This window comes from Centrocercus urophasianus, unplaced genomic scaffold (genome assembly GCF_019232065.1).
Source record: "Centrocercus urophasianus isolate 14NV4802_14NV808 unplaced genomic scaffold, USGS_Curo_1.0 seq_12, whole genome shotgun sequence".
Classification (NCBI taxonomy): domain Eukaryota; kingdom Metazoa; phylum Chordata; class Aves; order Galliformes; family Phasianidae; genus Centrocercus; species Centrocercus urophasianus.
The window spans coordinates 42,355,749-42,382,841 of record NW_024884364.1 but is presented as its reverse complement, the minus strand read 5'-3'; the positions used below and the strand labels follow the sequence as shown (position 1 = coordinate 42,382,841).

The 27,093-nt window shown below is 38.5% G+C and overlaps 1 protein-coding gene across 3 annotated transcripts in view; it reads right to left on the bottom strand.

Moving 5' to 3' along the window:
* The window catches only part of SMPX (small muscle protein X-linked), a 39,727-nt gene extending 14,207 nt beyond the window's left edge, over nucleotides 1-25,520 (bottom strand). Inside the window, exons 1-4 of one of the 3 annotated variants that reach the window (XM_042811055.1) lie at nucleotides 25,455-25,520; nucleotides 20,666-20,755; nucleotides 16,866-17,016; nucleotides 5,661-5,847 (exon numbers count right to left, since the gene is read on the bottom strand). In XM_042811055.1, coding sequence (XP_042666989.1) covers nucleotides 16,879-17,016; nucleotides 20,666-20,755; nucleotides 25,455-25,493 — 267 coding nt within the window. In that variant the 5' untranslated portion in view covers nucleotides 25,494-25,520 and the 3' untranslated portion in view covers nucleotides 5,661-5,847; nucleotides 16,866-16,878. Of the gene's footprint in view, nucleotides 1-5,660; nucleotides 5,848-14,901; nucleotides 15,761-16,865; nucleotides 17,017-20,665; nucleotides 20,756-25,454 lie in introns of those variants that run through there. The other 2 variants (XM_042811054.1, XM_042811053.1) reach the window with 2 other exon arrangements.
* Nucleotides 25,521-27,093: the final 1,573 nt, after the last annotated feature.

The window sequence follows — 27,093 nt, the reverse complement described above, 5'->3', positions numbered from 1 at the left end:
AAGGGAAGGGAAGGGAAGGGAAGGGAAGGGAAGGGAAGGGAAGGGAATTATAGCACTTCTCATTGCTGAAGAATCAGCAGGACACACTGCTCATGTGCATTACTATTGAAGAGGGGACAGAAATAACATTTTAGCTCCTGCAGATTTTCTAGAAAGAGAAAGAGTCATGGCAAGACATACCCAGGTGCCTTTGTCAGTGAGAACAAAAAAACTCACTGATAGGCAAAATAGTAATAACAGTTATTACTATAATTCTGTATGGAACCAACACAGTGCCCATAGAAGGCCCATGGGCCTACAGGCCCTGCCTCCCTTCATGCAGCGTGGCCATCCTGCCAGCCAGGCCATAAGGACAGGTTGGATATTAGAAAAACTTTCTTCTCCAAAAGAGTGATGAGGCAGTGGCACAGGCTGCCCAGGGGGGCGGTGGAGTCACTGCCCCTGGAGGTGTTTAAGGCTCTGAGGAACATGGTTAGTGGGCATGGTGTGATGAGTTGGTGGTTGGACTAGGTGATCTTAGTGGTCTTTTCCAGCCCTAATTATTCTGTGATTCTTTGACAGGTACAGAGGGGCAGCCTTTGCTGCTGAGTTGCTTTGTGTCAGACACAGACCAAGTGAGCAGACTCTGCAAACATCCAGTTTTATTTTAAAGGCTTGATTATAGTACACGGCTCTGCTGTAGTTTTGGTTGTTTGTGGATTTTTAGGGATTTAGCTAGCTCTTGGACAGTTTAAAACCCCACAAGACACAACTCAGTGCACCACGCTGCTCATCAGCTAAAGGAGAACATGTGTCCTGCATGCACAGGGTCAGCTAAAGTTCTTCCAGGGGTTCTCCTTGAAGTGTCAGGGCAGGGCATTTCTCCTCAACTGGGAGGCTGTTGCTGGACTATATATTTGGTCACATCATACATCTGTTCTGGGGAATGAGGATGGGGAATGAGGGGTGATGGAACTGGGCAAGGTCAAACACTGCCACTCCTGAAGCAATATCCATCTTGAAGCTCTCTCAGCTTGGTTTTGTTGCTATTAATGCACGAAGAACAAGTTCATGCCCCTTCTCAGTGTCTCCTTTCCAAGAAAGGAAATATAAAGCTCAGCCTTCTCTATCTCTGGGCAGCAACATCTAATTTACTCATAATGAATTCTGCCTCTTCTGCCACTTTATCCAAATGCAAATAGCCCACATTTGACATCTACTTACAGTTTCTAAAAATGCTGCTTTCTCCTGGTCATATGGCTTCTGCTCAACAGGATTCATTATGTGTGAGTGAGTGTTGTGCACATCTGATATGCCTACAGATAATAACACAGCACGACTGAACTGTGAGTAATCTTGGTACTATTCATCCACTTGTTTTATTTCAATATGTGCAATAAAAATGGGGGCCTGAGAAAACAGTCATATTCTTGCAAATATAGTTACAGAAGAGGTGGAAGTTGGCTATAATATTTTCAAAATACTAAAATCTGGATTGGGAAGTCTCTGTACACTCTGTACACATAAAATACTTTATTTTCTGAAATGCTCAGCAATTAATAGGAAGAAAAACACAATTCAGAAGTAGGACAAACAGAAGGATAAGAATGTGTGGTAAGAAAGTGACTACTAGCTGTCAAAACCAGCTCAGTCTTTCTTTAACCCACATTCTCTGCATCTTCTTCTGAATACATTAAACTCTTGTTCTGGATTTCATGGCCTCCTTGTCATGAAGAACAAAGAGATCTTAACAGGTCTTAACTTTGACAGCTACCTTGGGTCTCTTTAGAGATGAACGAGCACGAAGACAAGACATGATATTCACAGTATTGATTTAACTTGACATATAATTGATTGAATTACAAAACTGTGTATTCTGACTTCTGGTCTATGCAGGATATGTTTAATTCCTTGCATTATCCCATTTCTTTAAAGCTACTGAAGGTCACGTGATAATTGTCTCTTCTCTGGAAATATTGTTAAGGTAATATTCTATATGTATAGCTTACTACACATTAAGCTCTTTCACGACAGTACATTGTCTGTATACATATGCTGTGTTTATAGATTTTTCTCATATATTACAGCTTCCAGTAGAAGTCTATTTTTTCTTGTCTAAGTCTTGTTTTCTAATCCATTTCTTCAAAATGTAAATGAAAACATTGCACTATGGCTAAGAGACGGGTGCCACTATAGGAGTCTATGCTTCTTCAACCATAGGACAGTTTAGTTGGCACCTGGCCTTATGGCTGCTGATGGGTTCCACCTAGGTCAAAGGGGCAAAAGAATTCTGTCCGTGGAGTGCTCATTGACAGAGCTTTAAACTAGGTTTGAAGGAGGAAAGCGGTGACAAGCCTGCCCAAGACAAGGTGGGGGATAGTATAGCTAAGTTAGAGAGATAAGGTTCCAGTGGGGGCTATAGACCTGCTTTGTTTCATGCTAATGAAGGCAGCAGGGAGACTAAAGATAAATATTTCAAAGGAATTAAGGAATTATCCTCCAGTAAGTTGAAAAGACTAGACGCCCAGCTGAAGTACCTTTACACCAATGCATGCAGCTTGAGAAATAAACAGGAGAAGCTGGAAACCATCGTGTTACTCTAAAACCATGATGTAGCTGCCATTACCAAAAACTGGTAGAATGAGGCCCAACTGGAATTGGGCTTGGCAAAGTGTGCAAAGAAGAATAAGAAAGTCTTCTATAGGTACATCAACCAGAAATGGAAAGTCCAGGAGGGCGTACCCCCCTCCACCTTCCTCAGTGGGGAATACAGGCAGGCAAGTAACAATGAACAAGGAGAAGGCTGAATATTTTTGCCACAGTCTTCACTAGCAACTGTTCTATACACAGCCCTCAAGTGGGTGGTTCAGAAGAAGGTGGGAACTGGGGGAACAATGCCCCACTGTAAGGAAAGATCAGGTTCACAACCACCTGAAGCACCTGAACAACCGTAAGTCTATGGGTCCCAAGGATATGTATTCCAGAGTCCTGAGGGAATCGGCTAAAGTAGTCACCAAGACACTCTTGACGATATTTGAAAAGTCAAGGCAATCAGGTGAAGTCTTCGATGACTGGAAAAAAGGCAATGTCAAACTCATTTTTAGAAGGGTAGAAGGGTCAGTTCCTATTGACCCAGGAACTACTGACCTATCACCTCACCTCAGTGCCGGGGAAGATCATGGAACAGATCCTCCTGAAAGCTATGCTAAGGCACATGGAAGAAAGGGTGGTGATAGGAGATAACCAGCATGATTTCACCAAAGACAGGTCTTGCCTGACCACTTTGTCACTTTTTCTGATAGTGCCACTACATCAATGGACAAGGGAAGAACCACTGATATCATCTGTCTGGACATCAGTAGGGCCTTTGACACAGTCCCTCACAACATCTTCTCTCCCAATTGGAAAGATATGGATTTGATGGGTGGACTGTTCAATGGATAAGGGACTGGTTACAAGACCATACCCAGAATGTGGTGGTGTGGCTCAATTTCCAGTTGGAAATTGGTGACAAATGGTGTCCCTCAGGGGTCAGTGCTGGGATGGAAGCTCCTTAATATTTTTGTCAGTGACATTGACAGAAGGATGAAGAGTAACCTCACCAAGTTTGCAGATGACACCAAGCTGTGAGATCCGGTCGACACACCTGAGGGATGGGATGTCATCCAGAGATTCCCATACAGGCTCAAACAGTGGGTCAGGTGAATTTCACGAATTTCAACAAAATCAAATGCAGGGTCTTGCATTTGGGTCATGGCAACCCACACTATCAGTAAAGGGTGAGGGATGTAAGCATGGAGCACAGCCCTGGGACTTGGGGATACTGGTGCATGGGAAGTTGGACATGAGTTAGTGATGTGCCTTTGCAGCCCATAAAGCCAACTGTATCGTGGGCTGCACCAAAAGAAGCATGGCCAGCAGGGTGAGAGAGGTGATCTTGCCTCTCTGTTCTGCACTGGTGAGGCCAGACCTGGAGTACTGCATCCAGATATGTAGTTCTCAGTACAAGAGAGATGTAGACCTGTTGAAGTGAATCCAGAAGAGGGCCATAAAAGTGATCCGAGAAATGGAACACCTCTCCTACAAGGACAGATTGAGAGAGCTGGGGCTGTTCAGCCTGGAAGGCTCCAGTGAGACCTGAGAGCAGCCTTTCAGTATCTAAAAGGGGACTGTAAGAAAGAAAGGGACAGACTCTTTAGCAGGGTCTTTGGTGACAGAACAAGGAAAATGGTTTCAAACTAAAAGAGGGGAAATTCAGATTGAATGTAAGGAAGAAGTCATTTATAATAAGTGAAGTGCTGAAACAGATTGCCTAGAGAGGTGGTGGATACTCTGCCTCTGGAGACATTCAAGGTCTGGCTGGACAGGGCTCTGAGAACCATTATCTGCAGGGGAGTTGAACTAGAGGAACTTTAAGGGTCCCTTCTAGCTCAAACGATTCTATAATTTCATGTTGTCTATACACTGTCAATACATTTATTGATTTTGCAGATTTCTTAAAAACATTAGGAAATGTGATATAAGGATTTATTGCAAATTACATAGGAAAACCAAACTTTTCTATGTTTGTGTTTCACAATACGAAATTGATTTTTTACTAAAAAAAATAAAATAAAATAAAAAATAAAAAAGCTTTCTACTGATAAATAGAAAGGCATGCCTCCAGGATCACTTTTGTATGTTTGTTTTGAATTTCTACATACATGATCTACGGTTTTTATGGAAAAGACTTATTCTGCTCATTTAGCTCTACAGGCTTTTCTTGGATTTAAGTAAAACAGTTCCTTTCAGAGTGCTCACACAGCTGTATCAGTTAGTATCCTGGCTCTGATTGCAGAAAGACGCAGAGGCTCATTCATTCTTAACAATGAATAATATGCAATTTGCACATGCAAATCTGGAGTGGCGTTTTGAGAAGCACTGGTGCTTAGGAATATCATTTAGTGGTAAACATCCAAGTGCTAGGTTAATGGTAGGACTTGATCTTAGATGTCTTTTCCAACCTAAATGATTCTATGATCCTATGAATTATGAGTACAGTTCCTGCTCAGTGGCAATGGGATTTTGCTCCCAAATACGAGGGTTAGAACCCCAATGATTTGAATGTCCACGATACAAAAAGGTCTTAGGTGTTTACCTCTGAAATTTTGATTCTCAAAACTGTAATCTAACTACACCATAGCCTCAAGTTGTGATCACACCCATCTACAAATACCTGAGTTTGGATAAACCTGCTGAGTACCTTGGAGACATGTAACACAGAGCAGCACCCAGAAACTTGCTGGGTTTCCACAGAGACTTTCCTCTTCAGCAGCTATCTAATTGCATCAGGATTTGCACAAAATGCAGCGACAGCCATCCTGGTTTCTTTTAAAGTAGAGTTTGAGGAAACTGTTGCTACACGAAGTAACCTTGAGACAAAGCACACAGAGATCTTCAGGCTAAGGCACAGCCAAGTAGGTTTCTCTATTGCCAGCCGAGCACTGCATTGTTAAGCTGCAGTCAGGCACACTGTCTACAGATTAATTCATTTCTGCAATCAGCCTTGCTTTAACTCAAAGTCTAGAAAAGGTTTCCCTGCCAAAGTAGTCTTCAGTGTCCAAGGAGACAAGAAATGCGGGCTTTAATCCTTTTGAAGAAAAGAAGAGATTGAAATACTTTATTCATACATCCTGGATGTGTGTGATAATCACCGAGCCAATGCAGGAGGGGCCACCACAATGTTCCTTCTCTTGGTGTGCTTTCAAATGGCTTTTCTGTTTATTATAAAGAAGGTAGTCAATTGCAAACCTGGAGTTGATGGCTCACACTGTACATCCAATGTGAGGAGAAATGGCTCCTGGCCGTACTGAAGACATTGCTGAAGCCCTACAGAAGAAGGCAATATGATTATTTTCAATTATTTTTCTAATATCTGTATCTAAACAGCTCTGGGCCATCTACTTGTCCATGACAAAGGAATTTAGGACACCACAATGGCGAATGAGTTATATGGTATATAGCTATGCCATTCTCCATGGCTTCCAGAAACAGCTGCCTACATCATCCTGCCCAACATGTCTCCAATCTCTGTGCTGTTAGGAAAATTCTAAATGCTGGTGAGGGACATCAAGGAAAGCTGCACGGGTTCATGACACACTAATGCCACTGCACATGATTTCCATACCAGAGGCTTGCTTTCATAGAATAGTTTAGGTGCCAAAACTTTCACTGCTGAGAACTTTCCATTGCTGAAGGACAATGAAGCTTCAGCTCAAGGATGAGACTTTCAGGCTCAGATCGAGCTTCACTGAGACCCATTCTCCAGCCACCTTCACAGTACATATTAAGTTAAGGCATTTAAGAAGTTGGAGAGCTAGTTGGTCTATTTCCCATCCTGCAGGAGGGAAATACATTTCTTTAATTTCAACCAAGTAACTTCACATCTGGATACTTGTTCATGTTATCCTGTGGCTCAGCAAGCTGACAAGCAGCTGAGTTGTGGTTTTTTGCCAGGATCAGCCTCTTATTCACTTCAAAAGAAAAGCAAAACATGTACATCTTCACAGAGGTTTCTACTGATTTGTCAAAGAGTGAGAAACATGCACATGCTCATCAATGACACTCAGGTGTTGACTACTGGTGTGTTTAACTAAGTTGACAGACAAGTGATTTGCTCCAGAAGTAATTTTTCAAACAACTAATAGCAAATCCAAGACATGCAGTTAAGCATAGAAGAAAAATGAGAAAAGCATATGCAGAGTAGAAGACACTGAAATTCTATGTCTAATTTGATACTTTTTGCATTATGGGCTTAAACTTTTTTTTTTTTTTAAGAGTGTCACATATGTTCATCTGAATTAACTTTATTGTCAGCAAATGGGGCTGAAAAAAGTGAACATGCCTCTTGTCTTCACAGAGAGAGCATTTCTTAAGAAAAACAGAAAAAGTTTTTGTTTTTGTTTTTTTTTCAAACATAAAAACATTCAAACCCTGAAGAGATCAATTTAACTATTTTCAGACAAAACAAGTGCATGGGAACTGCTGAGTCACAGCCTGAACCTCTGATTGATCACCTGAGGCGAGCCATGAGTCAGCCAGAGGAGCACAGGTGAAGGCAATTCACCTGTGCTGCCGGAAGGGGTGAAGCCTGGCTGCACCCCTCCAAGACCTATTTAAGAGCTGGCTACGAGAGGGGAAGGATCTCTTCTGGAGCTTGCCTCAGTTGGTGTTTTGTGGTGAGCCCAGCTGAAGGGTAAGCCTTCCATTTTATTCTCTTTTGTTGTCATGGTCCACTTCGCCTAACTCTCTTGATTATATTGTGGTTGTAACATCTTGATATCCATTGATTATACAACAAGACTTAGAAATTCAAATGTATAAGATCAAAAATCCTTAGTTAAATGCTCTGTAAGCAGAGGTTATCCTCTATCCTGGTCTTTGACAAAAATTAGAAGGCTGTTGCAATTAAGAACAGTGTGATTTGCAAATACAGAAACAACTGGAGTCTTGCTTTTCCTTCCGTTCTGCCTATTTAAGCTCAAAAATTTTGTTTGAACTTTTCATACTTGTATTTTATTCCATTTCAGTGCACAAATTGTATCTCTATAAAAGCTGCATCTTTCAAAGCCTTGAAATAACACTGTCTAGCTACTGTCATTATGTTCTTCCTTTAGAACAGGTATGTTTTGGCTATGATGCTGTGATGTTTCCTCAGCAAAAGCAATGTTGCCTACCTCTGCTTGTGTACACCACTATTGCTGTCTCTGCTGTCAAAATGTGCTCATGCAACTGCTGACGCAGGTCAATTAGCCCGTCGCTCCCTGGGCTCATTTGCAAGCAAACTGGGCAAGTGTGGTTATTACCCACTTCTTCTGTAAGTGCATTCCCAATTGTGGCTATTGTTCACACTGTTATTACATTGCTGTGCTGTGAAAGGCTATGGAAGGCCATACAGGGGTAGCAGCAATTTCTAGACAAGGTTCACTCCAAGGCAGCAAACAGGAACAGAGACCTGGGAGAATGAAAAGCTGAAGGACTCAATTTATTTTTTAATCAATTAAATAACTGTGTTATTAAATTAAAAGCAGTGCTATGGCAATTTTGCCAAAGTGGGGGTGTGAGGTCTGAGCACCATGTCAGAAGGTTTTATTCTGCTTCTATTGAATACACATCTGTATATGGAGCTCAACCATTTGTGGTAAGAAACAAAACACAGACTCAGTAATTTAACCACAAAATAGAATAACAAGAAAACCAAAGTTTACACTCATTTCCACGTTTAAATGAAGGTTAGTTCAGCTGAGTTTCCTTTCAAGTAGCTCCAAGCTGCTGCAAATCAAATGTGAGAAATAAATATGACTCATAGGAAATGCTTATTTATGCTGTGTAGTTTGTTCTTCTAGTGCATGGAAATACATTGTATTGAGACTGTTGTTGCTGATCAAATGGGAATTAGGAGCTCAAAACTGAGGCTGATAGTGTCAAAAAAAGCCCCACCAAAATCACAACAAGCATCTACAGAATAATATTTCCTCAGTAGTGCTGCCGAATGGCTAACAGATGTTGGAATCGCTGTCATGGTGAGCTTTACCTATAGCTGTCATCACATGATGCTTTTTTTTTTTTTCCAAGAAGGAATTTTCAACCAAATGTAGAAAAGATGTAGCTTTGGTACTAAAAAGCTCCCTTTTCAAAACAAGGCACATGAAGAGTAATTTACTGAAGCAGGCCCAATCTTAAGTATAAAAAATGGCCCATGACACTTGTGGTTGGTCTGCTCCCAGATACAGATGACAAGGCTCACACAATATCGAGCCAAAATCCTGTGTAAGATGACAAAAATTCCAAAGCATGTTGATATAGTAATTTATGCAGTTCTTGAGCACAAGGCTGTGAAAATGTAATTAGGTAGTCTCTTATCAAATGAAATGAATAAAAACTATAAAACAAAATGATGAGGCACTAAATTTAGAAGAAAATTCATTTGATTATCACATCAGAGCCATGATATTTCAGATCATACTGTCAGCTTAATTGGCTACAATTTATGTAGGTTTGATAAAACCAGCTGAGCTGTTAATAATGTAGGAAGTTGTGCTTCATGTATTCGAAAGCAGTTAGCCTTTTTGCTCTTACAGAGGAACTTGAAAACCCTTGTGCTGAACACATTGTGAACTGTGTAAGATTAGTAACCGGAATTATTTGTTATTTTGGGTTCCTGATGATGCCTGTCATCACAATGTCTGAGGACTCAACACATACCAAAAGCTGACAGGAGAGTTTCCACTTGTATTTCCTTCATCTCGTTTGTAAATCTTTCATAGTGCTTGGTACCATCCCTTTCCTGCTGTCCAAATGGTTTCTAATGCACATAGATCCCAACTAGCCCTGTACTGCCTCCTGCATGCATGCCTCAAAGTAGATGCCATTTGAGTCATAGGGAGTTTTAGGGATTTCTGACTTCCTATCTGGGATTTCTGGGAGGAATGCATTCCAGTTGTACTTTTAAATTCTGCAATTCATTCATAATACCTTTTACTACATATAGCCATGATAAACAAGAAAAAGCCTGCTAACTGTATCCCATCTTCAGACTTCACTGATTCCTTCACATTCAACATCTTTAGGAGGCTTCTTGCCTTTAGAAGCTTAATTTGAGAAGTGTGGACCCAACGACAGTGTCCAACTGAGGAATTCACTGAGAAGTTTAGTTCTTACAAAATCTGTCAAGAGCAGCACTGGTGGAAGCACAGGGGATTCTCTGTTAAAGAGTCTGACGATGAAAGTACAGGGCTAACTAATCAACAGAGTGATTATAGGAAGGCAGCTAGTAATAACATAGGTTATATAAATAGGTTCAGATTGCTAAGCAAATACATAGGTCACTCTGAAAGTAATACCTCCTATTTATTTCCATGGGAACTAAAACACATCCAAAGAGCATAATAACACTATTTGAAAGATCAAATTTTCAGCTACAAAACACAAATTTCCAACATAGTCACCACCCGGATCCAATTCATATGGATCAGCTGTTTGAGATGCTCTTCATTTTGCAGTGTGTCAGCTGTGTGTGGCCATCTGGAGCATGGCTTGCCTTTCTTTTGCATTGCTGTTGCCACTGGTGAAAAACACCACCCATTGTCTCACTGTGCTCATGTCCACTGGTTGGTCTCCATAAACATTCAGCAAGTGCTGATGAATGTCAGTGGGTGCCATTTTTTCTGCATAGAGGAATTCAGTGACACACCTTTGCTTCATATGCACTTCCATGTCAGACTCCATTTTGTCAAACTGTCCCTCTACTGCCATCTGTTGCATGGCAACAAAATGCAATGGGATATTGGTGGGAAGGTTCAGCCTCTGCTGCCATGCCATGAACACTCACCTCTGGCATAGTGGAGCAACATAACAAAATAGAAGGCGTTACTTTTAGAGCAGCCCTCTGGTGCCTTTCTCTCATTTTGAAGACTAATGGCTCTCATCTGTGAAAGGAGCAGAGATTTGCAGGACCACCCTGCTAATGTGAGACTGTGTACTTCAAAGTCATTAATGGGTTGATGCAGGAGATTCAACAAAGAAATTTCTTCTGTATATTAGTTGAGGTCTGTTGACCTCCACATGTCTGCAGACTTTCAGAGGGAGCCCTGAACACAGCAATGGCAGAGTAGTAAATAATATGGTCACATTCTAAAAATTAATAGAGACATGCTGCCACACTCAGACCCATGGGAAAAATGAGAGCTCTTTGGGTTACTACTTTGTGCTTGTCTCTTCCAGTAATAAAACACTCTGCTTGAAGACACAACTTGGCACAGAAATGTTTTGCATATTTTATGCTTTGAAAAAAAATTCAAGTATCCATTCTTGTAGTTTCCTTTGGAGCAAAATGCTTTTTGATTTTACAGTGTTTGCTTTGAAGCTGTTAGTTTTCAAAACTACAAAACACAGTAATTTTCTGTGTAACAACTTCATATGGAAGTATTTGTTGTTCTTTAGAGCATATCTTGTTCTTTGCTTTACAAATGCAGATCTTTAAGCTACCCAAGGCATTTAGAAAGCAGAGTCTCTCCAGCCAGTTTTCCTGCTCACTTCCACCATTTAATAAGTGAACATGAAGGCAACCTCTAGTTGATTTGCAAAGGCCTGAAGAATATCATGCTGAGGCTTGCAGCATTTCAGCAGTGATAGCGAAGAGACTTGGTTTCCAATGGACAGCTGAAGGGATTAACTCAATTTTTACTTTAAAACCCAGAAACACTGGGAAACAAAACGTGAGTAACTTTTTTTCTTTTTTTTTAATACAGCTCCTCTAAAATGGAATTGTTTCCTGGGATCCCAGTTTTCTCTCTTAAAAGAAATCTCTAGGTCTTCTATTTTAAAGTTTGAAAGAATGAAGTAAGTAGACTTGTAGTAGTTTAACCATCTTCTTTTGGTCTACCTGAGCACAGAAGTAAGACACAATCACTGAAAAGTGTATCAAAACAGTGACATAAAGAGAAGTACATAACAGCTTTCAGCTGAGATGCATCCTAAATGTAGTATGTAGCATGAAGCTGTAATTAACATCCATAGTACTCAGTGGGAAAAATTATAATGTGTATTTTTAGCTCAGAGTAATTGACTTTTTTTGTAAATAATTAATAGCAACACCAAGGAAAGTCTTTTAAGTATGCATATAAGAGTTCTATCCTCTAAGGGACTTCCGTTTTTTTTCCCTTCCTCTCTCTTTCTTCTTTAAGTGATGCCAATCTGCATAGCTGCTCTGCTGACAAGAGTCCTCATTTTTTGTGAGGCAAATTATTCTGGTATGTTACAGAGGAGGTAATGTTGCAAGGACTGCAAAGTCTAAGCTACCCTGGGAAGTTCTTGCTAGCTGTTTGTTCCTTGAGAACTCACCTGCTTCTGTACCTGACAACAGAACTACTGCTCATTTGGCAGTTAAGCCACTCTCCCAGAATTCCAGACAAGGGATAATCTACGAGTACCAGCTGTGTGTTTCTCACACCTCAAACAAGACAGGCACCCTGTTAGAAACAGCCCTGACATGGCTTAGCAACCGTGTCTGACCAGACTCTGAGTAGGGATGTGATTGGGATTGCAGTGAGAGCTTTCCCCAAACACATCCAGAAAGGAATGCCAGCAGTGCTGCCTGTATGTCCATGACAAGGAATTTTTTTTTTTTTTTTTTTTTTTTTTTTTTTTTTGTAACTTCAAGGCAGTAAATTTCCCTTTTTTTCCCTTTTGAGAAATTTATTCAGTAGCTGTATAAAAATCTACTTCAAGAGAAAAGACTGGACCACATTAGCTGATGGCTTGGGCCCTTTGAAACTACAGCCCAGTATTCAGACTCCATGGTCCTTCAAGGTACTCGTACAAGTGCTTGTTACATAAACATCCACTTTTTAGGACACAAAACACAAAGCAGAATAAAATGTAGAAAGAACCCAAATATTCTATATTCTATGTCTTCAAGTAATATACACTCTATTTAGGAGAAATGACAATTTGTGCTGTCATATTTCCATTTGCAATCACCATGCTAGTTACCTTATGAGATATATCCACAATCAGTAATGAATCACAGCCATAGCATGCTCCATTTATTAGAAATTAAATGCTTCGTAGCATGGCTTAACTCAGCAAGACATATACTTAGCTGATTAGTGTGTGCTATTATGCTGTGATTCTACTCTGTGTATGTTTCGTTCTTGTGCATGTAAAAATGGGTATGTGGAAGGGGAACAACAAAAAAAATTGAAGGTGAGAAAAGGAAAGTGAATCATATTTGTATAATAAAACTAGTTGCATCAAACAACATTTAGAGTTCTGTGGAAAAAAAAATATCATTATAATAAAACAGAGTATTCTAATGGGCTATTTATAGGTGATAGATCAGCAGTAAGAGATGACTACAGGAATATCTTAACTAATAAGCACTCTGTGACCTTCACTGGATCCAGCTTTATGACACCTTACTAATTATATCCATCCCACAAACTGTTAAGACTCACAGCTATGATTGTAGTTTCTCCGTATTTCCTAGTTTGGTGAAAGAGTAAAACCAAAGATATTTAACTGAAGTTACTTTAAAGTACAAATTTTGCAGGATTAAATTTGTAAATAATGGACCAACCTACTGTTCTTCAGTTCTTTATTTTTGTTGATGAGTTTGCAGTATAAAACAGCACAACGTGGATCAAAATTTAAACAAAATCGACGACACTGACTCGCCAGTTACTGAAACTATGCCTTGGAAAACGACAGTATTAGAAGGAAGTGTTAGAAATAATTGTTGTAGTTATAAAACCTCTGGTATTTTTGATACATTTCTGTATGTTTTTGATACTTTTATGATATTGCATTATATAATTACAACGTAATGGAAACTATCTAGAGAATTTGGAATTATTACACTAGCTTCAGTGGTTATCTACAGAGTACCACGAGAAACATAAAAATACTAACTAAGGGAAATCCCTCAACTGTGAATATCTGAAGAGTTTATTGTACTAATGTGAGAGATAATTCATTTCCAAACTATGAAAGCCAAGCAATGTACCCATTTATCACTATGCACTCTGAACAGACATATTCTTTTGACCAATCAATGTACCATTCTGTAGAGAGCATCACATCCAAATGATGGTCAGTAACCTCTTCTTGGCCATGAAGCAAAGTACGAGGCAGATGTGAATGTGAACTTCTCACAAATACAGATAATCTTCACTAGCTTGAAATGGTCAGCCATAAAACAATTCAGTGATTGCCTCATATTTTATATGAGACTGCAGGACATGACTAAAATAACTGAACATATGAATATCTTATATGGGGCATTATCCTTAGATTTAGTACCTTTCCAGGCCACTGGATGTGGCATACAGTTGATTTGCATTTCAATATCATGTAGAATTCATGCATACGCTTAGTTCAGCACTGCAATCAAAACCAAACTCCTAATCTCCAGTGAGTGCTGTGCCTGAAAGTCTTCTAGAAGTTATCATTTTAGAAATGATCTGTGACTTTACTATCCATACTCTAGAAAGTGGTATTTCTCACAGTAGTCAGATAAATACGTAAATGGCGATCATATTTAGCATCGCTGCAGTAGTATCTGGAATCAAAAACAACCAGCAGTTTCTCTCTTGGGAGAGATACCTTTAATCAATTGCTTCCCCTTGCAAAGGTAAATAGTTAATGGCTGGACATGTGTAACTTCTGATCACCTCCTGCTACCAACAGGACTATGTCATTTCACACAGCCATTCCCTTTTGAAATCCTCCTGTACTTCAGGGCCCCCTTTACCCTTTGCTCCTTTCTGCCCTCCCCACAAGCAATGTGATCTGCCTTCCCATTTGTGTCACCATCAGAACGTGGTAAGCAACGCAACATCAAAAGAAGCATGGAGAAGGAAATGACTTCATAATGACCTCACAGCTTTCAGGATGCCTTTTACTTGTTTTACTTTTAAGTGAACGGTTGAACTGGGTGATCTTGTAGGTCTTTTCCAACTTTGGTAATTCTATGATTCTATTATTCTACTTTACTGACCTTCCTGTCAAAATCTTTTCTGTATAGGAAATGTCTGTGCATGCTCTAATTGTTACTTTCAGACGCTCCATAAGCTAGTAATAAAATTACAAATTTAAATACTGAAAACAACAATTGTCTTAGACAAAACATGGAGTCACATTTCTATATAGATACCTCTTATAGAGAGAAAAAATCTTTAAAGCCTGGCATTAAAAATTCATATTTCTCTGGGCACTCCTTTAGTGTGATGACTATAATGTTACATTTTACAAAATGTTAGTTTTCCTTTTCCCAGGTTTCCCAAAGAGAAAGGCTGTTATTTCTTTTAAAATAACAGGCACGTTGTGACACAGCAGGGTAAAAGCAAGAAAAAAACTAAACACATTTTTCTTCTAAATGGCATATTTATAGTGTACATTAAAAAAATATATTAATGCTGCAGAGCATGTTGAGACAATTCACTCAGATTATAAGCCATTTCCTTTAAGATCACTGGACCGTAGCACTTCTGTGTTCACAAAATCTTTCTGCATTGCTTTTTGTTTTGTTTTGTTTTAATGTTTATGTGCAGTAAATTCCAGACGATGTTCTTTTACTCAGCTTAGCTCTTCTGTTTCTCTTAATGATAAAAAGGACTTGTGTCAATAGCCACAGCTGGCAATTCAGATGACTACAATCTGACACGAGTATCTTACCGTCTTCAGTTATTTTTGATTTAAACTCCTCTGCAAAGCGGAACATTCATCATAACTGCCTGATATATCTTTATTGACTAAGGCTTGTCAAAGAAAATTAGATGATAACTTCAGGGATGGAAATGACCTTTTCTTTTCTTTTCTTCTTTTTTTTTTTTTTTTCTATGGCTCAGAACGTAGAACAGAGATTTATTGGCTTTGTTTGAAATCAGGTGCAAATGATTCCGAAATCTGTGTTAATGTGCAAGGTTGGGGTAATCCCAAATAGGAATACAGCCTGGGCAATAAGTGAAAGAGTAACACTGCAGAGCTGTACATGGGGTTACAGATGGACAAAATGTTCAACACGAAATGGCAATGTATGCCTGAAGACCAGAGAGCAAACCTTACCAATAGAAGTATAGCTAGCAGGGCAAAGAAGGTGATTCTCCCCCTCTGCTCCACTTCCATGAGACTCCACCTGCAGTACTATGTTCAGCCCTGGGGAGTGAGTGCATCCAGAGATATGATCAGAGGACTGGAACACCTCTTCTATGAAGACATGCTGAGAGGATTTGGGTTATTCGACCTATAGTAGAGAAGGCCAAGGTACACCTTCAGGTAGTTTCCAGTACCTAAAGAAGGCCTAAGGGAAAAGATGGGGAGGGACTCTTCATTGAGGAGTACTGTGATAGGATAAGGGGTGATGGCTTTTAACTAAAAGAATGTTGATTTAGATTAAATGCTAAGAAGAAATTATTAACTCAGAGGATTGTGATGCATCAGAACAAGTTGCCCAGAGAAGCTGTGGATTCCCCATTCAAAACCAGGTTAGATAGAGCTTTGGGCAATCTGGTGTAGTGAAAGTGTGTGTCCCTGTTCATGGCAGAGGGGTTGGAACAGGATGATTTTCAGGTATTTTCCAAACCAAACCATTCTACTGCAATTCTATTCTATGATTCTAAAGTGATGAATATAACCAAGATGAATTATGAGTTGTGGTGCTGATCAGATTAGCACCTCAATCCGTAGTATCTGGCGCTGTCTGTAGTAACTGAGAGTCCCTCTTTGGTCTCCAGCTGTCACTCCAGAGGAGGTGGTTCTTGAGGTCCCACATCATATTTCTGAGCACCAGATAGCTATGTTGCATGTTCTTGGATGCCATAAGTGGCATTGGGTGCATTTGTGTGACAAAATGATTGGAAGCACTAGTACATTAGTTTTGAATTACATAAATAAAATTATATCCAATCTCTAGTGTTCTGAAGGAGCTTTTTAAAAATACTGACCTACTTCTCCATCATTTTAACATATTTATTTGCATTATAATACATTTATTTGTAGTTAGAGTGTACAAATCTTGCACTCCATAAAATTGGAACTTGTGCTTGTGGAACAAGATGGTATTCTTTAGCTGGCTTCAAAATATTCCTAATAGCAAAACACACTCTTTGTAAGGCAGGTTGAAGTACATCATGTATCATCAGATACAGTCTCCTGCATGCTGCATGTTTGAAATAAAGAAGAATTCCAAGGATTATTTGACCTCTTCTTCTACAAATTGTATTTTATCTTTGAAATATGGGGTGTGATTCCAGGATTTTTGAAATAATTGGAAAGCCATCTTTCGGCATAAAAATGTGTCTAGATCACCCTGCTTTTCCAAGAGTATGGAAAGAACCTCTCTTACTCACCTGCTTCTTCCAATTACTGCTCAGCTTTGGGGACAAATTTCAGCTCACTCTTTATGTTCTGAATCTCTGACAAGTTGACAGCAGGACCTGGAAGTTTTACAGCTCCTGGGAGATGCTTCTTGTCTTTCTCCTCTTCTGTAGCAGGTACACTCTGCACAAAAGGATATCAGTCACCTTGCTGCTGCAATAGAAAGCTCTTGAGCTTAAGCACAGGTCAATTATTTGAGAAACAGTAAAGGATGATATTATACTAACTGCAATCACAATGAAAATACTAGAAGGGGAGGAGGGTGGGAAGAGATGGATTATTTTGTTGGTTGTTGTTTTGAATTTCCAAATGCATTTTTCCATGCATTTTGGAAAAAATGGTCAGTGCAGAGGAATGTGGATCTTTCTGTAAATGGACAGGAATTTACACTGTCAGCTTGTTAGCATAAAAGCAAAAGAATATTAAAAGCAACTGCAGATCTTTGATTTTTGGGGGAAAAAAAGGATAAGGAATCATTTTTATTATCCATTTGCTTACAGTCTCATAGTTGCTGGCCTCCTGGATAGGAGAAACATCATACATTTCCTCAGATTTGGAAATCAACTATATCAACAGTAAGCTATCCCCAAAAGCTCTGTCCAGTCTCAGCTTGAGTTGATGTTCAATTTTTCTGAAGGGATTTTTGCCACTTTATGTTTGAAATGGGGTCGTGTCTAATGGTATTTTGCTGGCACTGCAAAAATACAGGCTAAATAGCAGCATTAACGCAATAGCAAATATAGCAAATATTCCTGATGGACCTGATAGCATTTCACCCCTCAGTGGTTCCTCCACTGTACTATTGTTCCTCAGTGAGGTAGAGCATGTATTTTAGACAATTTCTATTCTATACTGAGCAATTTTTTGAAGGTGTAGCTTTCCAGTAGGGAGTTTAAGGTTTATCCAGCCTGTTCTATATTTTATAGACTGAACACATAGAGGGAATCAGGTAGAATCAGAGGTGACTGAATACTTTACTGCAAATAATTTCACAAATCATTTTTTCTTTTTAAATTACGCTTGGATGGGCTTTTTGGACTTTGAAGTTAATTCAGTATTTATATATTAGCCCTTGATCAGTCAATTCCTAACGTTTAATTTCATTTTTAAAATTTCAGAGTTATTTGTTAATTATTATTGGCCAGTAAAATCCATTTATGATTAAGGGACTACATACCAATTAGGAAGCAGAATTCTACAATGTTAAGTAGCAAATAAACAAATTAAAAGCAAATAAGCAAATAAAAGGAATTTTAGAAAACCAGGTTTCTTTTTATGTGGTATCCTCTATTCTGTTGTGGTTGCGTTGGGTTTTTTTTGTTTTGTTTTGTTTTTTTTGTTTGTTTTTTTTATCTGAGCCTCTTAGAGATCACCATATAAAAGAAAACCGGAGCAATTATATTGCTTGGCTTAGTAGATTTTTACTATCTTTTCCCATTTTTTTAGTTAATGTGGTATTAGTTATTGCAAGCTACCATTTTTTGTTTTGGTCATTTAAGATCCCAGTCAGTAGTCCAGCCCCAGATACTACATGAACTGTTTAGTATCTTGCTTATGATCTAACATCTGGGAAAAAAACTCAGCAGGAGAATAATTAAATTGACACAGAAATTGTTGGGAGAGATGCACAAAATTGTATCAGTTAAAGGTGCCATGAGCTTGTATTGCTTCCTTTAGCAGCTATACTGCACAGCTTGCTAATTTGAAAAAACTCATAAAAAAACTACTAACTACCCCTAGCTACTGTCCTGAAAACCCCACAGTTCTTACTAGTTCATAGCAGATATACTATAGAGACCATTTCAAGTCATCTCTGCAAAACTCTTCTTTCCGGTAGTAAAAATGGTGCACACTGTAAAATGATTTAGATGTATGACAAGAGTTAACAGATACATGCATGGGATTGTTCTGAGTGAAGAAAAGTTGTTTCTTGAAATCCCCACCTCTTTTTTTTGTTGTTGTTGTTTTTTTGCATGTCACTAAGGTCTTTCCTTTGACCTTCACAAATATGCATTTCCTTTGGACTATAACAACCCTTTGAGTAAGAGCCATACTTCTCTCATGTCCTTTGCCAAGGTTTTAAAATGCAGTGAAAAATGCTATTAGCAAAAGACTATTAGCAAAAGATATATTTGTCTAAGGCTGCTCTAAAGACTCATGAGCTATATTGACTGCAAAGATTAACCAGGGGAGAATGCAAAAAGACAAGTTCACTGGTAGCATTTTTATTTTATTCCCATGACAAAAGCTGTTTCTGTAGTCTCTACTTCCATTAGATTGGATGAATATAAAATCAGGTCCAAGAACTTTCATTTTGTAATGTCTGTCTGGTGTATAGTATTTATGTAATTCTGTAAAGCAAAGCAATACAGAATTATCCAACAAAAATTAATTTTCAGTACCTGTCATTTATTTTATTTCTCACATACTACCATAATTCACTCATATTACATTAGTTTCTGCTTAAAAATATTAATTCCTCACCAATTTAATTACTGTAGAGCAATGTGTTTTTATTTCCTTACAGGAAGCAGTACGTGCTTAAGGCCACTTTCTCTGTTTTGTATTCTTTTGTTTTAAATCTTCTTAAAAAGAGTTAAATCAGGCTGAATTTGGTAAGAATAATTTTGTATAAACAGAGCAATATTTATATTGAGTATGTTGAAATTCAGAAAAGAAAACTTGTCTCATTTAGGCTGAAAAGGAATTAAGCATTTCTTAACCAAAATTTCCCACTGTGTGTGCTTGTACCTTGTCATAAGCAGCTGAGGATTTGCCCAAAGTGAACCAGGCTGTTGAATAGGGAACGCTCTTTCCAACAACAGCAGCTCTGCTTCAGCCAGTGTAAGCACTGAGTCCTGCCCAAGCTGGCCTGGCTGCATGGGTCAATCTGAGCCCTGCTGTCCATGGCTCCACAGAACATCATTAGTTCTGGCACAGAAGGACCAGTTCTGAGATGGGGATTACACAGCCAGACTATGCCAACTGGCCAAGGAGCAATAGGCAGCCATCCTAACTAATGTATTTTTCATATTTGGAGCATCTCTATCTCTCCACAGTTGGTTTTAGATGCTTAAAAGTTCATGGTAAATAAAATGCTCTAATATCACCCAGAAATATGGCATCTGTGACCCTTGTTGGCTAAGGTATAAATTACACTTCCTGTTATAAATCCAGTGTTAAATGCTCCCTGTAAATTACAGGTGTCAAAACACAGAATTCAGTCTGGCAAGGAGTACTTTCTTCCATCTGCAGGTAAATGGGTTTACAGTTTCTGGTTTTAATTTGCAAACATTTAGTCTTTACACTCCATTTTTATTTGTTGATAAATAATCCAAAAAGCTTTCCAAATGTCAGGTTTGAACTCCTGTCCAATATTGTTAAGGTGTAACAATAAAGTTCACCGCAGGGCAGCAGGTACCAATGGACTCTTCCAAAGCCTTGCTATAACTTTACTTGCTGTATTCCACCAGCTTCAGCCTAGATAAATACTTTTAATGAGGTCCTGATAGCAGATTTCATCCTGTTTTTGAAGTAGTGCTACAGACCCTCAAAATACTTAGAGTTCCTACAGATACCTTGGCAGCAAAAGCTACATTTTTACAAGGTGTTTCATAGGTGATCAGTTACTAGCATGAGTCATTTCCATACATCAGCTGTGGTACCTATGATCGGTAGGTAGTGCTGTAAGATTGATTTAAATGCTTTCTTACATCAATGTCAGGGACTCCCTTGAAAAAAAGAAAATACCAAAAAGCCCACTTCTTCTTACCTCCTCCACTTCTTCAGGTGTTACTTCTTTTCTTTTATGAGGGTGTCCTGCACCAGGTCTAAAAGCTCCCATGGGGATGTTAATATTAGCCTGTCAGGACGAAATCATAACACTTATAATAATGACTGATATATAGACATGGTTAACGGCAGAACTCTAAAAGGGTGCAACAGGAGCAGAGACATTATTGTACAGACATTTGTAACAACACTTTCGTGGGAAAGAGAAACACTTCCATCTCTACAATTCCATGATTCTATTTCAAAGATGGAAAAAACAAAGCTACCCAGACCGGGGTAGGAGGAGCCCCAAAGTGGCCCACTTCTCAAATCAGCCCAATCCTGGTCAAACACATGACAGAGCCTTAGCCCCTGGCTTCAACAGCATTCCTTCAAATATTACCTATATGACTACAGAAATCTGTTTTTTCATCTGTGAGATAAGCTAGTAGCCATAATAATAATGCGTTTTGCAATACATTTTTAAAAATAAAGCCTCCTGGAAGGACAGCTTAGGAAAGAATGGCTAAAATGTATCTGTCCTTGTGTGACCCACACAGGATCATTTTAAAAGTCGAATGGCGTGATCAACTAAGTGCACAAATTAAACCTATTCTTATCTCATGATCTCTGAAAAGAAGCTGCTCATAGGAAATGTCATCAAAATATCATGACTCCCACTTCGAAAACCAGCGGGTGAATTGGTAATGCCACTGAGCTGAAGCAGAGAACCTTCACACAGTGAGCTGCTTTATTGTCATTTACCATCTGACTGATTTGCACAAAATGAGGATGAACAATACCATCCTTCTGCTCAAATCATGGTGCTGCAGATTGCGCCCAGGTTGGATAACCACAGGAACACAGCCCACAAATGTTCTGGCCATAATTCAGCACCTGATGAATTAAGAATCCAATTGATATGAAATAAGCAGCTTTCTCTTTTTCCATTTTTTTACACTTCTATTTATGCAAGTTGCTGATTCCATTTCAGTGGGGCTTGCAAAGATCTGTAGAGCCATGTATTTTAGAGACAAATAGGGATTCATTTCACATGCTTTTTCGCTGAGCATTAGTTTAGATATTGTGAAACCTTTCGTCTGCACTCATTAAGTTCCCAGGAGACAGGGCATTTTCAGCCTCACAGTACTTAACCCATTATTTCATTTAGCAGTGGAAAAAAAACAGCTTTGCTATTTATAATTTTATGCATCTCCCCAGACAGTCTCTGGTACCTCCAGCCAGATGCTTTTTTTGGAATAGGAAACAGCTTAGCACTTTACAGAGAGTGTGGCCACACAGGTTTGCAGAACTGAATCACCAGAACTATTCCCAGGATGGATCTATCCTCCTCATTTTTTTGGAGCATCTATTCTTCTTGGACAATAAAAGCATAAAACAGCCTCCTACAAGGCTGACCACAAAACCGTAAATCCTTGTATTTCTTCCTGTGGGGGACTGATGACAGCGGTGACTAAAAATGGTTCAGGAAACAAAAGCAAATCGGTAAGTGCCAGACTGCTAATCAAATTAAAGAAGCGATTCTTTGGTCCACTTCAGCATTTTCAGACTGATCTGTGTCACACTGCTGTGGTTTGAATCATTTTTCCTGCAATAAATGCATTCACTTCAGAGTTTAGACAAGATGCAGACACGAAATACTTACTTAGTAAAATGAGTAGCCTTTAAGACATAGTTTAATATTGTCTGGAATTGATAGCACACTACATTATAACACATGATAACTTTAAATATTTGGCTAATGGCTAATGGCTAATTTTCTAGTAGCTCCTGACCAGAGATGCCAGGATTCTGAGCATAAATCTCCTCTTAACCCAAGGCTGGTCCATTATCACGGATAAGAAGCCAATGTAAAACATGAGCAATGGACTGAGTCCTGCATGCCAGTGTAGCTCTGGAAGGACTGTTTGTATTGCAATCAACACAAGTGTATAACTGCGCTTTTAAAAATCCTCCTCGGGGCTTTTGCTACCTGGCTGCTGGGATGGAGACACAAGTCTTGGTGACTTCTTTCTTCTCTGACCCCATCCAGTGGAATGCTAAATAGAACATTTTTCATTCCAAACTCTTGAAGCTGTAAATTATAATTGCTGTAGACAGACCTCTGTATCTGCATTACTTATTTTTAATAATACTGATTCTTATTGGGCTCACATCTTTCTTTGTTTCTGGAAAGTGCCTATCACAGTTTGGATGTCATTGCAGTTCTCATAATGAGTAGAAATTTGTCTTAATGCACTCTACTAAGGTCTTCCTGAACACTCTAAAGGGAACACATCTAAAAGTATGTGGCTTCTTTCTGAGAAGCTACATCCAATCTTTGTCTTTCTCAAGGCCACCTTCTAAGTTCTGCTGCAACTAATAACAAGTTTATGAACTATGAATGAATGTGGAGTATGTGTAAATTAGTTTGGTAAACATTGTGTGTCCCTTCTATTTGTTGGTAATGGTTGTTGCTCATTCAGTAGTAATCAAAAGCCTAAGCCTTGCTTGTATTTTAACCAAAATTGGCTGGGATCATGTTCAGGTATTCAGGAACAAAGGGCTTTGAAACAGTTAGTGAAGCAAACTGGAACCAGTGAAGCACTGGCACAGGTTGCCCAGAGAGGTGGTGGCTGCCCTGTCACTGTACACATCCAAGGTGAGGCTGGATGGGGCTCTGAGCACCTTGATATAGCTGTAGATGTCCCTGTTCATTGCAGGGGAGTTGGACTAGATGGCCTTTAAAGGCCCCTTTCAACTTAAATGATTCTGTGATTCTGTGAGAATGAGGGCTTCTCCGAAAGTAATGCTTCCTGTATTATTATGTTGGCACATGACCTTAGATAAATTCTTCACACTATCATACCAATTCCTACTTGTCCAGAAGCATTACTAAATAAGCTGGAGAGCTCCTTGAACATAAACATGTTCAAGTCAAAAAACAAAACAAAACAAAAAGAGGGGAGGGAAAAAAACTGAATATAACTAAAAAAAAAAGAAAAGAAAGAAACTAGAAAAAAAAAAGAGTCGTGTTTGTGGGGAGAATAATTGTCAGCGAGATCTATAAACATCCTTTTATGCACTGAGGGGGAGAGTAAAGGGAAACAAGCGAAAGTTACCAGAAGTTAATACATCTTTGGTCCCCTTTGATCCCAAACTACTCTTAGGAACAAGATGTTACTCTTAACGTGTCTGTATTTAGTGGCCCTTGGCATGTGATGACTTCAGTGTACATCTTGTACAGTCAGAAAGAAGCTACTCCTGACATGCAGCATCACCAGATAATTCAGTCAGTGAGGTGACATTACATTTCTGTTGTTACAGCACTACGTATATTTTCTACAGGATGTCAGTCCTACTGCAGTAACATCTAACAGCAAAGGATCATACATAATATATGAATCACAAAGTATGAAAGTAATGTGACGTTTTGAGTTGTGGTTCTCAGAGTGCTCCAAGGGCAACAAGCATCAACTCAAGAGCAAGTCTCCCTGTTGGAGTAACCTTTGATACAATATTTAATAGATTTATTTTAAAGTTTGTACAGTAATTTTCCTAGTGCAAATTACCATTGTAAAAATTAAAGTTTCATAATATATGAAACTCATTGCTTAAACTTAATCCATTTTTAATGGACAAACTAAATTCATTCCTTAAAAACACTTGTACATGCTCATGAAGTTTAAAAGTAAAATGTAAAACATTTTAATCTATGAATTATCTACATTTTTTCATTAATCACATAAATATTTCCATTATCTGAGGGATAAAAATCTGAACTACATGAAATCAGTGGCTTCTGATGATTTCAACTGAATCAACTTGCACCTCTTTTCCAGTACATGTGATGATGACCAAAATTAGCATTTTAGTGTCTTTCCACTTTAGTATGCTGTCTAGCCACCGGATAACTAATCCTCTTGATAATTTAGTCCACTAAGTTAGTATTACCTTGGGGAAACAGAGGGTAGGTCAGACTTTAGAAAATCCATTTTATGACTCTTACATATTTTAAAGGGAACCTGAACTTGTGGCAAAAATTTGGTTGCAAGTGCATTTTACAAAATACAAGAACACTGTAAAATTCTGCAGCTCAGGAATTGTTTTTACAAGAATCAATGATAGCGTGAATTAAGTACAGTTTAACTATTTCATGATGACAATGGGCAAATTCTCAAAGTGTTTCTTTTACAACAGTATAACAACCAGCTTTATTCTTATGACAATAACCCATTTGAGGAAGTATATGACACAAAGGGCTTTTCTAATGAAAACGTAAACTTTTCTCACAATCTATGCTTTAAACAAAATGTTTTCTTAATCAAATATTACCTTTTTTTTTTTTTTCTTTTTATTGAGGACATAAAGGCATTTAAAAACCTTAATAGTTCTGCTATCCTTTTAGACTAAAGTTTTCCCAAAATTACATTAACTTTATGGAAAAGACAATAGTTGCAATAATTAGTTTTACTCATAATGCTGATCACTTTTGTAGATATATCACCATGTTTTACTTTGCTGGTCCACCAACAGACATAAGCTAGTGTTGAAAAGGACACATCAGCAAGAAAGTGAGCAAACAGCCTATCTGACTCACTTTTTTTTTCAGCTCACATTATAAGATCTTGTTCAGGTCAAAATTTTTCAGTACCAAGCTTTTAACTCTGAAAGAATAATCCCCATTTAGCACTTCTGCAGGGTTTTGTAGGAGCAAAGTGCAGTCTGTCAGACAACAGAGGTTGAGATTTATTATTTATTATATTAGAAACATAAATACTGTCTCTTACCTGAATGGCTTTGACATGTGACGCTGGCTGTTTTGACATTTTTAAGACAGTGTCCTATCCCTGCAAGCAAAATGGGAAAGTGTTACAGGCTGTGACATTCTGATACCTAGGGGAGATAAACTAGAACTTAACCCATGCTGCCTTTTGAGAGGCATCCATTTCACCTGCCCATCTCCTATTTCCGTTTCAGTTTCAGAGTTGCTTAGGTATTCCTTCTGAATATCAAAAGGAGACAGAACACCTGAGCTTCTCCAATTAATCTTTTATAGCCACAAATGGAGTTCTCTCTTTCACATTTAAAACAATAGTGAGTACAGATAAACAATCTCTCAAACCTTAATGGCATCGTAAATGAGCATGAGCTAAAGGAAGTGTTTGAGAATAAACAATGCATGATTATCACTGACACAGTATGTGTGCAGGAATTATTAGAACTCTAAGTTTAAACCTTCTTTCAAATAAAGCATAACTTGTCACAAAGCATTGATAAATGCAGATATAATCATTTAATTCACACATCGTTGTAATTTCTTCATACGTGCAGACTAAAAATGATGAAACCATCTTGAAAATCAAGATGGTTAAACTACAACTTTCTCTGTAAATATTGCTAGGGCACTAAGCAGCATCTCTTCAAAGTTTTAGATCATTTAGATTTATTAATTTTATTTAGCAATCAGAAAATTTAAAAAAATTTAAAAAACATTTTTCATATAATTTCATGCAAACAGAAATACAGACTGGTGAAAAGATGAAGAGAAAAAGAAAGAAAGAAGGGAAGGGAAGGGAAGGGAAGGGAAGGGCAAAGGGAGAGGGGGGAAGGGGGGAAGGGGGGAAAAGAGGAAGGGGAGAAAAGGGGAAGGGGGGAAGGGGGGGAGAGGGAAGAGGGAAAGGGGAAGGGTGGAGGAAGCAAAGGGGAAAAGAATGAAAAAGAAATTTACTAACCCTTTAATTGAATAATAGTCTCAGCATTTTACTATTTCACTGAGGTTTATTACTTCAATTGGACTAGTCCTTCATCACTATCTCACTATAATGAAAAATAAGAATAGTAATACTAAAAGTTGATCAGTAAATACTTGAAAATCCATCAGAGAACTCAGTGGTAACAACCAAACTGTAACATATTTTGACTACAGTATTTTACCTAACATTGAAAATGAAATATTGAGAATAGTAATAAACGATATAGGAGAGAATTTAGAAATACAGTAAGAAATCACAAGTGAGCCAAAGACTTTGTGACTCCAAAGACCATAACTCTCCCATGGAGGCAAGTAACAAATTAAATACTGATCGTTGTAGGTTGCCTTCAGACCAGAGTATCAGTCCGAAGTCATATTCCTTAAGCTGCATGGAAGATTGTTCTTGCATACTCTCTTATCAGCTTTAAATCTGTTCCTAATTCTGAGAACTTAAAATGCAGGTGATCTGCCATTAGAGGTCTCTCTCTGATTGCACACTCAGCTGTACGACTCCTAGCTCACCCCGAACTCAGGATGTAGGCTTCAGATTTAAACAGATGAACTGACATTTGTAAATCAGTAAAAAAATAATCCATCCATACAAAATGCAAACAGCATGCTTCAAGTGAATCATACATTGTGGCACTATATTGAAATCAGAGATAGTTTAGAAA